Here is a 16448-nt window from a genome sequence, read left to right as displayed (position 1 = left end):
AATAGTTCATATTACATATTAAATTATGATTCATAAACAATAATGCTCAATATAAAACAATGTACCAGTATATAGTGATGTCATCAGATGTTATTGTTATTGTTTACGTTCATTAATAATTTAACAAACTCACACTACTACGGGTTGACCAATGGGATGACGTTAAATTGTAATGAATGTAACAGAAATTTAATTATTACATTGTGTTGTAACAAAAACAAATGTACAGTAGTGAGGGTTAGTTTTACATTATTACTGTTATAATTATTATTATTATTATTTAATTTTTTTGTATTATTTTTATTTTTTATTGCTGTTATTTTATTACTTACATGTAATATACATTGTGTATATATACCTAAAAATCTTTCTTCTGTTTATTGTCTTTCAAATTACTGTTAAAAATATTTTATTCTTTTTGTGTTTCAGAGACAAGAAAACATTTTCATGGTATCATTCAGCAAAATAAATCAATGAACATGTACACCCAAAACATTCAACATAATCATCAGAGGATGATGCACACCCAAAACATTCAACATAATCATCAGAGGATGATGCACACCCAAAACATTCAACATAATCATCAGAGGATGATGCACACCTAAAACATTCAACATAATCATCAGAGGATGATGCACACCTAAAACATTCAACATAATCATCAGAGGATGATGCACACCTAAAACATTCAACATAATCATCAGAGGATGATGCACACCCAAAACATTCAACATAATCATCAGAGGATGATGCACACCCAAAACATTCAACATAATCATCAGAGGATGATGCACACCCAAAACATTCAACATAATCATCAGAGGATGATGCACACCTAAAACATTCAACATAATCATCAGAGGATGATGCACACCTAAAACATTCAATTTGAATAACAAAAGGCTGGTGTGAACACCCCAAAAAGTATTCAGTATCAATAATGAAAGGATGATGTCACTATGTATTCCAAAAACATTCAACATCATTAATCAGAGGATAGTGCACATCCCAAACATTCAACATCAATAATCAGAGGATGGTGCACATTCCAAACATTCAAAATCAATAATCAGAGAATGGTGCACACTCAAAACATTCAATATGAATAACCAAAGAATGTTGTGCACACCACAAAAGGTTCAATATCAATAATGATAGAATGATGTCATTATGCACACCAAAAATATTCAACATCAATAATCAAATGGAATGAGAAATAGTCCAATGGGCCCTGCAACAGAGAAACACACCAGACGTGCGCTCTACCACTAGGGAGGCGGTCGGTCTAGGATTGATCCCCATCGGTGGGCCCTGCAACAGAGAAACACACCAGACGTGCGCTCTACCACTAGGGAGGCGGTCGGTCTAGGATTGATCCCCATCGGTGGGCCCTGCAACAGATAAACACACCAGACGTGCGCTCTACCACTAGGGAGGCGGTCGGTCTAGGATTGATCCCCATCGGTGGGCCCTGCAACAGATAAACACACCAGACGTGCGCTCTACCACTAGGGAGGCGGTCGGTCTAGGATTGATCCCCAGTGGGCCGATGATTAATAAATCAATGTAGGCGGTCGGTCTAGGATTGATCCCCATCGGTCTAGTGGTGTCATTAAACAAAACAAACTTTTACCACTAGGCTGCTTCCCAGCCCTTGCAACATAGCTTCTGATAAGAAGACAGTCACCAAATTCCTAAGAGCTGTTAGCTATAATGTGTGGTAGCCAGCCTAATGCATGAACATTCTCACTTGTAACACTATATATTTTCCATCTTTTGAATTTAATAAATAAATATTGAATTTTAAAAATTAATATTGTAAGACATGTTGGGTTTTTTCAATGTTTTTTTAAAGAGAAAATTGTTACATTATTAAATGGGGGTAGTACTTGAGTATTAAGACTGTCACTAATCTCGTTTCACCCAGTGCACTATGACTGATACATGTATATCAAATGCTGTCGTATATGCTATCCTGTCTGTGGGATGGTGCATATAAAAGACCTCTTGCTACTAATACAAAAATATAGTGGGTTTTCTCTCTAAGACTATATATCAGAATTACCAAATGTTTGACATCCAGTAGCCAATGATAAATACCGTAACTCAATGCGCTCTAGTTGTGTCGAAAACTCAATGTGCATAAAGAAATCCAACATGTATGTTTAACAAAACAGGGAGCTCAAAACAACTGAAAATATCATTGGTATATAATGAAACTTTTTATGCTTTGGCCCACTAATAATACATATTCAATACAAAAGTACAATATAAAATATGTTCTTTTGTCAGCATTAAATTGTTTAATTGTTAAACATGTGTTTTAAATCCATGAATAATATTAAAAATATAAAAATATATCATACCTCAAAATGTCCTTCAAAATCCAACAATATTAAAGCAAAATAAATGTTCCAGGTAGGTGTAAAATTAACAAACAAAATATTTGTAATTGTTAGAAATTTAGTCCACCTCCTGCCATTACATATTACATTTCTGTGAACAACACTGCAAGGCTGTGTCACAAATATGATATCACTCAAGGTATTGATTTCTGCACAAGTACAATGGAAGTTCCATGCGACACGAAAAACATCTGGGTCCAACCAACAATGTGATAAATGCAACAGTTGGTTGTTAAAATATTGATTTATGCAGGACTTGGTGAAATTGTTTACTTACTGGTACTAAAATGAGTTATTACTGGAATGATTATTTTTAAAATGTACTATAGCTGTGTGTGCAGTGTTTATAAAATGCCTCTTTACCACAATAGCTCAATCATGTTTAATTTGTTACTGAATAAATATTTTCTAATTAATGTTATTAAATTAACTAATTACAAATACAGTGGAACCTCTTAAACCAGACACCCATGGGACCACATAAAGTGTCCAGTTTTCAGGGTAGTCTGTTTAGAAAGGTTATGTTCTGTACTGATATTTAAAAAAGGACCATGAAAGAATTAAAGTTTTTAGAGAATTCCAGTTTAAAGAGGGTCCTGATGTGTACACACACACATACACATACACACACACATACACACACACACACACACAACACACACACACACACACATGCACACACACATGCACACACACACACACAGACACACACAAATACACCCACACAAAACACACACATATACATACACAGACACAAACACACACACATACACAAACACGCACACACACACACACACACACACAAAACACACATATACATACACAGACAGACACATATACATACACAAACACATACACACACATACATACATACACAAACATGCACACACACACAAATACACCCACACAAAACACACACATATACAAACACAAACACACACATATACATACACAAACACACCACATGCACACACACACATGCACACACATACATAGACCTACACAAGCACACACGCATACACACACAGACACACACACACACACATGCATGCACACACATACATAGACATACACAAGCACACATGCATACACACACAGACACACACATGCATGCACACACACACACACACACACACACACACACAAACACACCACCTGCATAGACACACACACACAAACACAAACAAACACACACACCTTATTTCAATGTTTTGATGGTTAAACCAAGCATTCTTAAAGCATCAGGCCCAACAGTTCAGTTCTGGGATTTATGGGTGACTATCGCAAATATGTTTCAAAGTTTGCTGAAATAGCTCGCCCACTAACTAATTTACTTACACCAACAAGAAAGAAGTCCAAAGGACCCAAAAAGAAATTGCCTGAGAAGAAATAGGATTGGAGACCTGATCAGCAACAAGCCTTTAATCGACTTTAAACAAGCCTCGATGTCACCACCAATTCTTGCTTATGTAAAGTACTCCCTGCCATTTGAACAGCCAAGAGGGTCTCGGAGCAATTTCATGTACAGAGAACGGACGTCTGAAGTTGCATAGAGGAGTTCTTTATCATCACGTTGTGATCAACGATGAAGAAAGAAGACAGTTGGTACTTCCAACTAAATTCAAATCAACGGGATCATTCACCTTTCTCATCCATCACAATCTGCCTACCATACTCATTAACTTAATATAAAAAAACTGGGATGTAACAGAGGTATTGCTCTTTTGAAAGACAGGTTCTACTGGCCAGACATAGCTAACAGTAGGGATGACTGGATAAACTCATGTGACAGATGTTTATGCTGCAAGAGTCCAACAAATAGAAGAGCGCCACTTACCAGCATTTTGACCAGTCAACCTTTAGAGTTGGTGTGCTTGGATTTTCTCACTGTTGAGACTTCAAAAGGTGGATTTCAAAACATGATTATGGACAACTGCAAGAACAACTGCAGAAGTCTTGTTTAACAACTTCATAGTGTATTACAGTTTTCCACACCACATATACAGGGTGCAAATTTCCAGAGTAAGCTTTGAAAGAACTTTTCAGTCTAGAACTATTCCATATCATCCTATGGGTAATGGGATGACTGAGCATTTTAACAGGACTTTGTTAGATATGCTTGGTACACTCAGTGCATCTCAGTACTTGGCGCATGCTTATAACACCACTCGACATGAATTGATGGGCTATTCGCCATTCTACTTATTAATGTTTGGTAGAAACCCAGTTGATGTCACTTTAGGTTTAGAGCCAATGCATGACAAGAAAACTATGCACAAGTGTACATCATCCCTGTGTAAGAGATTACAGGACTTGAAAGACTTACTACAGAGACAGCAAATAGGAGCAGAGAACATCAAAAGAAAAACTATGATGTAAAGGTCCATGGTTCAAATCCCTCAGTGGAGGTTGATTTTTCTGTTACATTACAAGGATTTTGTATTTGTGTAAATCTACATAGCTTAACATTTTAAAGAAACAAGTTAATATTTCGAAAATTTGGCAATAACATGTTTTAGAACAATATTCAACATGCTCAACTGTTGCCTTGATATGCCATCAGTTTAACTTTGTATGTTGGCTCACTATGCTCCACTATTTAAAAAAAAGTTTGGTCATGCATTGTGGATCATATGGGTAAGTCTGCCATATTGAATTAAAGATGGCGGCCATTTTTTAACAAAAAAATATAGATTCAATTAATATAATGAATAATAAAACCAGTGAAAACTATATTATATGCATCTTGGTCTGGGTATTATCAATGACCACCTAATATCATAAAAATCATTTATCTAAAAATTATTTTCAACTCAGTTCATCAAGATATAAACCTACAGATATTTCGGTATTATTAAAAATGCTGTTTCGTTAAAAAAAACCGTTCGAAATCCATGAAAATCCACTTTGGGGAATTTTTATCAGAAGTGTTTATATTTTAAGCAATTTTAGGAAACAAAGCTTTATCTTCATGGACTACTTTCAACTGGGTGCTTGCTTAATTAGTTATGTTATTTGTGGTTATGTCCGTGACAGTGTGAGGATGACTGCCCTGGAATCATGCTTGTCTGCAGTCATAACCATAAGAAAATAAATAAATCTTGTACCATTGGTGGACTTTGACACCTGTGACCAAATGATGTATTGTCAACTGGTTTTTAGTTGAGAATTCAGACTCGTGATAACACTGTACATGCTTTTTTTATTTAATGTTTTTTTGAAATGGCAGAGCAATGAAAATCTTGGCCATTCTATTTATTGTTTGCTAGAACTGTGTATTAAACAGTAAACAAGATTGATGCCATAATATCAATGTGTGGCTTCATCCCCTGAGCTTCAGTCATTTGTGAATCCAGTTATGATGATCGGATCCCGTTTTTAAGGCAAAGAGTAGTTCTACGATTAGAGTAGTAGACTCTTGGCTACACTGATTGGTCAGTGTTGCTAACAACTACATGCACTTTTACTGAATATGATGCTAAACAAATCTGAGGCATTTGGTAAATTATGAGTAGTCATGAAAGAAATCACAGATTACGTTTATTTTAGCAATGTAATCAATTACGATTGTGATTATATGGCATTCAAAAACATTGTAATTGATTATGATTGAGATTACATGAAAACATTTAATGGATTACAAACATTTACGATTACAATTACCCCATCTCTGCCACAACTGGGTTTTTTGGTGTGTTTTTTACATAATTATATAAATTAATATCTTTAAAGTAAAGAATCATATTTATATTCTTACCTTTGCTTGACACCCAATAGCCAATGTGATCCCAAGTTGTTCTTACATGTGGTTTGATGGTCCTGTATGCATCTGTATGCAAGATATATCTGGACAATGTACTGTTATGTGCAGTAGACCATGAAAAGTAGATCACAGTGACCTAGTAATAGTATGCTACACACCGCCATCCCAAGTTGTTCTTACATGTGAGGTATGATGGTCCTGTTTTCATCTGTATGCAAGATATGGTCCGGACAAGGCTTTACTATTATGTGGAAAGTAAGTCACAGTGACCTAGTAATAGTATGCGACAAACCGCCATCCCAAGTTGTTCCTACATGTGAGGTTTTCGTGGTCCTATATGCATCTGTATGCAAGATATAGTTCAGACAAGAAAAAGTTAACAGACAGATGTACGGATGGATGGATATATGGACTGACGGATGGACAACACCATACTATAATATGACCCATCATAGATGGGCGTATAAAAAGAGACTTCTTTGCTCTTGAAATCAGTTACTGGCTCCAAATTCTTCAACTCCACTAGTACTCTACTCCTTTCTGTTCCCGAACCCAGTCATTGGCGAAATCAGATTATGCCCAGGAGAGACATGCTTGAACCTGAATTGGATATACATGTAGGTATATTAATACGGTATCCTATCCTAGTCACCAGCAAAGTCAAAGATTGTGCCCAGGCTGGATGTACCTCAACCACATAAAAAGAGCTTTCCTCCATCCCTCCCTCTTGAATTTACATCTGGTATCGGGAGTACACAGAGTCCGGATTAGGCAGAATTTAACACGATACATGAACTGTCACAGCTAGGACTGTGATATCGTGTTGCTTTTCAAACAAATTCACATTACACAGATGCTGGTTTAAACACTATTTTTTACAGAGGATACCATGAGGAATTCTATATGGATTTTTTCACTGATATCCGAGGGGATCGCCTGTGACATGGATCAAAAACACAACAGTTATAATATAAACAGTATCTTACCCTGTATTCTTACCCTAAATGATTATGGATACAGGGAATACTAGAGTGGCCGCTGGATACCATTTATCTTACAAGTTGTTTAAAAACATATCTTAAAGAGTGAAAATTATTTGGAAGATGTTTTTAAACAATAAAGTGTAAGATAAATAGTATCTAACCGACATCAATGTAGTATTCTATTTCTTACACATCCTCATGAACCACAGTTACAACACTTGCATGCCAGTTAACTTATGCAACATACTGTAATCAGTTTCAGTTTCACTCACACTTCACAGAACAGTCTATTTCAGACGACCATATATTATTGGACTGGCTTATCACTGGAGTAGCCAGTCACAACTCTCAATATATGTTGGAGACGATATTATCTACAACGGGTCTCTTACACGGGTGTATGAGAAAAAGTATAACCATACAATAAAATGTTCATCCATATAATAATCAGACAAGCATTTTGAGAGTATTGCTAAAGCAATACATGTCCCCTACCTGATCAGTAACAGTACAAAGCTTTATACAAAATTTCAGTTTAATATCTCAAGACCTTCTAAAAAAGAAATCCAGAAGAAAAAAAATTCACATTGCCAAAGTTCAAGGGCCATAACTCCATCAAAAATAGGTAAATCACCATAAAAGTCAAACATGATCCGTAACAGTACATGATAAAGCTATACACAAGATTTCTGGTTAATATCTCAAGGCCTTCTGGAAAACATGTGGGACAGACAGATCAATAAACAGGAAGGAGATGAAACCTATTCCCCTCTGGCTGGACCGGTATGGGACTAATACATCAAGACAAACAATTGTTAATACATATTGCATACATGTTTCAAATACTTTATTCAAATATAAGAATATACACAACTGTATGACAAAACAAATATTAAAGCTACACAAATCTGATAATGAATCAAAATTAACACTGCCTAGTTTACCCGTAAATGACCTACGGTATTTCTAGTACCTGCTAGGCATTACCCATGTTGAGACAGTTTCATTAAAGCAGGTTTCTATTGTAAATACTTGATGCAGTTATGTTTAATGCAGTTTTCTATTGTAAATGCTTAAAAAATAGTGTGTTGGCTAAAGAGACAGGTACCCAGGGTGACAAACTCTGAACACAGCTGACTGGAAGAACAGCTCAAACAGATGACATCACAAGAGAAACGGGACACTCATAACCAGCTAACTGAAGTATGAATCAAAATTATACCCCTTTTGTTATTAGGCCTATATATTATTTATGAAAATCTGTGCAATGTAAAACTGAAAACTATTAATTTAGTATTACGATGACCTGTAAGTACATACAAAAAACAAGCATAATAAGCATCAAAACGTTCTTTTACAGGAAAAAAACATCAACCGCTATATTAACACTGTACATAGACAATTTGAATCAGACTATACTACACCTGGCAAGTAGTAATGCAGTTAGAAAAAATCAATTTCACACCTAAAGTCTGTTTCAAATTTGCAAGCATTTTGATGCAATTTGTAATTTGTTTCATCTACATTAGGTAACTTTTTAATCTTTATTATTCTGTTATTTGTAAACGTTAACAGGTTTTCATAATAATACTGTTTTAACATATACATAAAATTAACGTACAATTTTGATTTGTACTTTAGGAGCTTTTGTTCAATTTTTTATTATTGCAGTAGTAAAATTTGTCACTTCACTGTAAAAAATACTAGCCACACCCCTCATCTACGGAAACTAAGCTAGGACGAGTCTACAAAAGTATTAAAATGCAGAACCAAAAATTAAACTTGCTTGTTTCAACTCCACAATGGGTGAATAGCCAGATACTGCATTTGTCTCGTGGGATCTATGACTCTCTTTCTGTATTACAAATTAGTAAAAAAGTCTACCTATTTTTTTTTCTGTTGTAGAAAATATGTTGAATAATATCCTGACCTAGTTTTATGAGTTTGAGAGTTAGCTCCCTTGCAGAACAAAATATTGTTTTTAAATGTTAAAATGCTAGTTATCAGTATGAACATAAATTAAATTTATCTCGCCTACATGTAAAATTCTTTAATCTCATTGGTTGTTTGCCGTTGGACAAATCCCTTATACCCCTGTGGGCGGAGCCAAATTCTCTTATTCCCCGTCTGTAATTTCCAACAGTTTCCAGCCACCCACGTTAATGCTAAAGCAATAATTGGATTATAAATAACATTGATAATCAATCACGTTTTTTTTAGGTTTTTTTATTAATATCTGTTTCAGACAATTTCGTATTACAAACATTGAGAGTGGAAACCCGCTGTTGCCACTTCATTCTTCGATTAGCACCAAGGGATCTTTTATATGCACCATCCCACAGATAGGGTAGTATATACCACGACCTTTTGATATACCAGTTGTGGTGCACTGGCTGGAACGAGAAATAACCCAATGGGCTCACTGATGGGGATCGATCCCACACCAACCGTGCATGGAGCGAGCGCTGTACCAATGGGCTATGTCCCACCCACTCGATATTGAGATAATATAAAACATTACAATGTCCAGAAATGCATTGGTTATAGAAATATTCATACTCTAGGCATGAAAATGTAAGTAAATTGTAATTTTAATAATGTAAAAATATTGTATTTGCCAAAATGTTTTAGAATGATATCAAACTTGTGATAGCCCCTTTAAAAATCAAACAATCCATAGAAATGATCATTGTAGACCATTACCAACTATATTTTAAATTACTGCCTGATTTTTATTCATTCATCAACCAATTATCCAACATTTTAGACATAAATAATACAAATGTAAAATTGTCAATATCAAATTTCATCATATAGGCAACACTGAAAACCATATACAGTCGAACCTGTATATAACAGCCACTCATGGAACCTTGTAAAAGTGGCTGTTATGGACAGGTGGCCATTATATACTTATACATGTACATATAAAAATAGTTTACAATGAGTACTACTAAACTGGAATGCATAATAGTGTCAACAATCGTCATAAATTGAACATGTTTTGTTGAAAGTCACTCTATTATTCCCCTCAAGAAAAAGTAATTTAACTGTGATTGCTTCCCACTGCATTCTGTTACCTATTAAATCAGTCCATGAGACACAAAAAGGTTGCAGTTATGAAATCATTACACATTAACAAAAGGCTAGTTTGCCAATGTGTAATGGCTAACAAACATCGTGGCATACTGTCACAACTGCTTGTCTGACTAGCAGCAATCACACCTTGGAATACACTACCTGTCAGTGTTGATGAATTGAATAATATATATGTATGTTAGGTGCAAGCCTTACTTCATCCAATAGCAAGTCGCTGTGTGCAAATTAAATGACAATGTCATACAGATATAAGATGCAAATATGATTAATGATGCACTGTAGCATATGTATGTGTTTTAACTTAAGTAAAATAATCACTTTATATTGTGACTGGGACATGCATCTTACGGCAAGTTGAACTGTCATTGTAAGCTTGTGGCCAATATAGCAAAATAGTAGCCGCTGGCCGCATTAATCAAGGTGGCTGTTATATACTAGTAAAGCAAGCATTATGAGAGTACTGCTTAAGCAATATAAGTCACTTATGAAATTCAAATGTTTTTCATATCTCCTAAATTCAAGGGCCATACTTCTGTGAAAAGTGGGTAAATCACCACAAAAGTTAAACCTGATCTGTAACAGTACATGGTAAAGATATACACACAATTTCAGCTCAATATCTCAAGGCTTTGTGAAAAATTCCGGAAAATAAATTTTCACATTTCCTAAGTTCAAGGGCCATACCTCTGTGAAAAATGGGTAAATCACCATGAAAGTAAAACTTAATCTGTTACAGTATATGATAAAGTTATACAAAAAAAATTTCAGGTCAATATCTCAAGGCCTTCTGAAAAAAAAAAGTCCTGAAAATTGTTTATCACATCTCCTAAGTTCAAGGGTCATAACTCTGTCACAAATGGGTAAATCACCAAGAACATTGTCAAATATGGGTAAATTACGGTACCATGAATGTCAAACTTGATCTGTAATAGTACATGATAAAGCTATACACAAAATGTTAGATCAATATCTCAAGGCTTTCTAAAAAAACATCCGGAAAACTACACCAGTGTCAAACTACTAAAAAATCTGTTGAAAGACAGTATATATATTCCTGTGAAACTGTTAGACAAAACCGCCGACACTTTCTAGATGAACTGAAACATGTGAAAAAAAATGCAATATGGAGACAGCAATATTGTGCAGTCGGCTTCAAAGAGAAACATTACAGCTATTATTTGGCAAGACAAGAAGCAAGTTAGTGTGCTGAGTAGCTTGAGTCCACCACAAGACATCCCACAAGCAGGCAGGAGGATTGGAAACACCCGGGTACAGCTCAACCAGCCACATTCTGTACACAGCTACAACAAGTACATGAACGGCATAGACAAACACGACCAGTATCACCTGAAGTATGATGTGTCGAGGGAGAGCAAACGGTGGTGGAAGTACTTGTTCTTCTTTCTGGTGAACTGTGCCATTGTGAATGCATATATTCTGTACAGTTTGTCGTCAAAGACAAGAACACAGCACGAGCGATTCATGCACTTCCTGAGGGAGCTAACTAGGGCCCTGGTTGGAGGCTTCACTTCAAGAAAGAGAAATGCCATGTGTGACATTCAGGACGTTCCTGTTGCTGATGTAAATGTGAGATTGCATCACAACACTCATTTGGAACAGTTCGGCCGAAATATAATGGTTGGATTTTTTATTTTTTATTTTGCCACACTTTTCATTTTGTCGCCACATATATATATATTTATCGCATTTATCTTCAAATGAGCACTAAACTGGCTACTATATAGCAAAGTTTCCCGCATGTGCATACAAAATTATAGCATGCATCAGCCTTAAATACTGTTGACTACATGTGTGTTACCTGTTTCAGTGTTTTAGCTTGCAGTTTTATCAAAACATGTATGTTGTTCAACAAGACCTGTAATTATAATAATTAAAACAATTATTTTAAGGCAAATTACAAAATGGAGTCCTCGAGAACCAATGTTCACAGACAACATTTTTGGAAAACAAATACATGTATAACAATTCTGATGTCTTGAAATTGTGTTATAAATTGAGCAAATGAATGGTTATAGTGGTAAAATTGTTTAGTTAAAAAAATATAAGATGCATACAGAAAGATATTCATGTTAAAATATATAAGGACCATATATTTTTGGCAAGTACCTATGAAAAGAGTTTTGCCAGCAGATGCCATGATAATCAAGTGACTTCAATAACTACATCTAAATAGCAGTACAGCTGAGAACAGACAGAAATAGTTTTTAAAATTAAGTTTCTTTCAAATTAGTCTTTGAAAATCATAGGAAAAAATATTAAGAAATGTGCCGTGTTTATGAGTGGGTAAAGTTCAATCTTGCTTTCTTTGCTAGTTTAACCTAATTTTTACAAACATTTCTATGAATGTCACAGATATTTATTACTTCCCATGCAAAAGTCAACAATGTTAGAAATCAAATGTACATACCATATATCTTGGTCTATAAGTCAAATTATTTTCACAAAAAAGTTATTTTATAATTTGGAGGGTCGACTTACAAGAGGGTCAGAAAATTTCATTAAAAAATGGGATGATTTTACAAGTTTTATTGTTGAATTATGCCCTGTATTTATACAGAAATATGTTAATTTGACAACGTTATTTTTTGGAACTTTTGAAACTTTTTTTTTATTAGATCGGTTTTGGTTATGGGAAAATGAGTGTGCCAAGACAGCATTCCACTTAGTTAAAATAACAGCCATCACTAATGGCAAAAGTGCAAACAGTACGGTACTAACTACCTACATGTATTAATGTTTATTTTGAAATCTGGTCACTGGCAGTCATTGTTGTTCAAAGAATCTTTTGTACAAAGTATGTATTGAATACACCAATATGTCCATGATAAGCTTCATAAATATTAATGAGCTTTCACTAAAAATAGTTTAGATTGGTCTCTGCAGTTCACTAGGGCCACAGGCATATATATCATTTGGTACAAGAACCAGTTTACTTTCCAAAACAGTTATTATCCTTACATTATTAATTAATATGTTTTGTTTTGTTTTGAGATATTTTATTGATCAGAAAAAAGTCAAAAGGATTGCACAACAGGCCTAAACAAGATGGACATCCGACAATAATCAATATTCATAATCATATATAAAACATAATAACATAATGTCCAATGGCATAAAGTATTTAACATAATTAATATTTATGATATACTGTAATTGTACTTTGTTTTCCACTCAGTATCATAGTGATCTGTTGACAACTAACAGTTATCTGTGCACAAAATCATGGTGTACAGTGCCAGGGCTAGCTCTGGGTGTGTAGACAAATCCACCTAATTATCTAGTAAACTTCAAAAATAGCAAAAACCCGGTTATTTTCTTACAAAATATCAATTATTACATGAAATTATTTCGCCAAATTATAATAAAATCTGTCAGTTATTTCTAAAATTCACAAATGGTGAATTTGGCAAGTGCTAGAGCTAGTCTTCACTATCTACCATAAACGTACGATATTTGAACACAAGAAAATTATTTTACAAACTTTGGTTTTGTACATCACGATATTCCAATCAAAGCACATGGCATATTTCATTTTGATGCTATGTGCTTTGATTGGAATATCGTGATGTACAAAACCAAAGTTTGTATAATAATTTTCTTGTGTTCAAATATTGTACATTTATGGTTCTCATTTGCTGAAAGTAAGAAATACTTCAATATTTATAAGTTGTTTTTCAAGGGTCGACTTATAAATGGTTCAATAATATATTTAAAAAAAATAATTCTGGTCTTGAAATTAGGGATTCGACTTATAGCCGAGATCGACATTTAGGTGAAGATATATGGTACTATTGTGTGCAATTGACATAACCACTAAAACAGGTCCATCACTGAAACAGAGCAAATGATGATACCAAATATATACAATACTAAAATTATCAAATACATGTATAATGATTTGAAGGGAAAAAAACTTCATTTATAAATAGTTAAGAGTATATATAAACAAAATTATCAAATAGATATTGCACCTAAAAGTGTGGATAATTAAAAAGAGAAATTATCTTTTACAATACATGATAGAAAAATAAACATTCAACAAGCATTCTAAGGTGTGACATATTGATAAGAATTATAGAAATGGTAACGTGATTTGCACCATCACTTTAATGTTTTTTTAATAAAATAATGATGTAGGCAGTCCACCCGAGAGATAGTCAGAGGTATGGTGTTGCTCTTCTCTTAATGAGACAAGTCTAGCTGAACAAGCCTGATCTCTTTCTCATATTCTTTAGGCCGTAATTAAGTTCGGCTCCACCTGAGAGGTTTAGATCAATTCCAGTGCAGAATGTTCCTTCAGCAGCAAGAAACAAACAGGCCTCACCGCACTCTTCTATTGTTCCAAATCGGCCAATTAGCTGGAACAGAACAAGAATTTCTCAGAATTAAATGTCTTCCCTACCACAGAAGTCCTAGATGTTTTTAATAGCTGCATCTCAGATGTTCATATCCATGCATGTTTTTTTTTTTAAAGGTCAAACTTTAAAAAAAAAAAAAAAATTAAATTTAAAGTTAAATGTAATTATTTTTAAAAAAACCTGCGCATGCATTATGATTTTAAGATTTACATTATCCCACCAAGTCAAACAGAGCACTGAAGCCTTTAATAAATAGACAAGAACCCAGTATCCATCAGCCTCAATTGAGATGACACATCACGAGTGTCAGCAAAGTCTCGAGAGGTTAAAATGTAACCTTTATATATACATGTTAGAATGTGTTAATGGACATACAAAAACCTGTGTAAACCATATATTGATATATTTAACTTTCGGTTGATCATTAACTCTCTGACTACTGCAGGCAAGATATCTCACCTTCAGACGACACACAAGCCGACACATTGTATACCGCATACAGTACATTCTCATTCATATTTCCCGCTGTTTTGCACACGGCACTGACCAGAAATAAGAGAACAATACTGGTCGAGACTAATCTTCATAATGTCCATTTTAGTTTTTTGTTTTTGCATGACAAATACCAGGGAATTTCAGTTGAAAAGGTGGTTTTCGGCAAGTATTTTCTCTTTGAAACAATGGAAGAACATCGCAGTTATTTTCAGGAATTGATAGCTCAATCCGATTAAAATCAGCTCCACTGATTAATAATTATTACCTGTGGATCCAATCCGATTAAAAACTTTGGACGAAATGTCACCTGGACATGGGAGTCCACGAAATGGTGTCAGATCTATTGGCAAACCAGTAGAGCTGATTTCAATCAGTATGTTGATAGCTGATTGTGACAGCTAAGTTTACCCCTTTACCAATAACGAAAATCAAGAAAAACAGAGTTATTGGCATTAATGGACATCTGGCCACTAAGTTTTGCCTAATTTTAATCAACACTAACTGATCTAAAATATCATAAAACTTTGACAATGTAACATTATTTTATGTATTTATAAAACATTTAAGTGAAAATATGTGAGTAAAAGTTATAAATGTGTACATCCTCAATGTGTTTTTGGTCACTAATGGACAGTAGAAGGTTAAACATTGATCGACTCTTCTTACCTGAGCATCTGCTCCTCCTTGTTTTGCAACTTCAAGGTCACCCGTTGTCTTAGCAGCCATCTCCCAAAGAGGTGTCCAAATATTACCTGGAGAAAACCTGTCCAACAAGAGGAAACACACACATTGTTTATAGTGAAAACCTGTCCAACAAGAGGAAACACACACATTGTTTATAGTGAAAACCTTTCCAACAAGAGGAAACACACACATTGTTTATAGTGAAAACCTTTCCAACAAGAGGAAACACACACATTGTTTATAGTGAAAACTGTCCAACAAGAGGAAACACACACATTGTTTATAGTGAAAACTGTCCAACAAGAGGAAACACTCACATTGTTTATAGTGAAAACTGTCCAACAAGAGGAAACACTCACATTGTTTATAGTGAAAACTGTCCAACAAGAGGAAACACACACATTGTTTATAGTGAAAACTGTCCAACAAGAGGAAACACACACATTGTTTATAGTGAAAACTGTCCAACAAGAGGAAACACACACATTGTTTATAGTGAAAACTGTCCAACAAGAGGAAACACACACATTGTTTATAGTGAAAACTGTCCAACAAGAGGAAACACTCACATTGTTTATAGTGAAAACCTGTCCAACAAGAGGAAACACACACATTGTTTATAGTGAAAACCTGTCCA

General features: G+C 34.6%; 3 protein-coding genes across 7 annotated transcripts in view; 1 reads left to right on the top strand and 2 right to left on the bottom strand.

Moving 5' to 3' along the window:
* The window catches only part of LOC121380640 (EF-hand calcium-binding domain-containing protein 4B-like), a 69800-nt gene extending 66921 nt beyond the window's left edge, over positions 1-2879 (bottom strand). For 4 of the 5 annotated variants that reach the window (XM_041509554.1, XM_041509551.1, XM_041509558.1 and 1 more), the window contains exon 1: positions 2370-2878. The gene's annotated coding sequence lies outside the window, so the exon portion shown is untranslated. Of the gene's footprint in view, positions 1-2369 lie in introns of all 5 variants that reach the window. The other variant, XM_041509557.1, reaches the window with a different exon arrangement.
* Positions 2880-11369: 8490 nt separating this feature from the next.
* LOC121381525 (piggyBac transposable element-derived protein 5-like) lies at positions 11370-12940 on the top strand. The gene is made up of 2 exons (XM_041510852.1): positions 11370-11840; positions 12890-12940. The coding sequence occupies exons 1-2, from the start codon at positions 11370-11372 to the stop codon at positions 12938-12940; spliced, it is 522 nt and encodes a 173-aa protein (XP_041366786.1).
* A 939-nt stretch (positions 12941-13879) lies between these two features.
* LOC121381903 (17-beta-hydroxysteroid dehydrogenase 14-like) overlaps positions 13880-16448 on the bottom strand; it is a 32209-nt gene continuing 29640 nt past the window's right edge. Inside the window, exons 8-9 of the mRNA XM_041511305.1 lie at positions 15794-15890; positions 13880-14632 (exon numbers count right to left, since the gene is read on the bottom strand). Coding sequence (XP_041367239.1) covers positions 14471-14632; positions 15794-15890 — 259 coding nt within the window. The 3' untranslated portion in view covers positions 13880-14470. The remainder of the gene's footprint in view (positions 14633-15793; positions 15891-16448) is intronic.

This window comes from Gigantopelta aegis, chromosome 9, assembly GCF_016097555.1.
Source record: "Gigantopelta aegis isolate Gae_Host chromosome 9, Gae_host_genome, whole genome shotgun sequence".
NCBI lineage: Eukaryota > Metazoa > Mollusca > Gastropoda > Neomphalida > Peltospiridae > Gigantopelta > Gigantopelta aegis.
This window is presented reverse-complemented; position numbering and strand designations above follow the sequence as displayed.

Coding starts and splice junctions, on each gene's coding strand:
- LOC121381525 (XM_041510852.1), top strand. CDS start 11,370: ATGCAATATGGAGACAGCAATATTGTGCAGTCGGCTTCAAAGAGAAAC. Junction 11,841..12,889: donor TTCCTGTTGCTGATGTAAAT/GTGAGATTGCAT, acceptor TTTTTTTATTAG/ATCGGTTTTGGTTATGGGAA.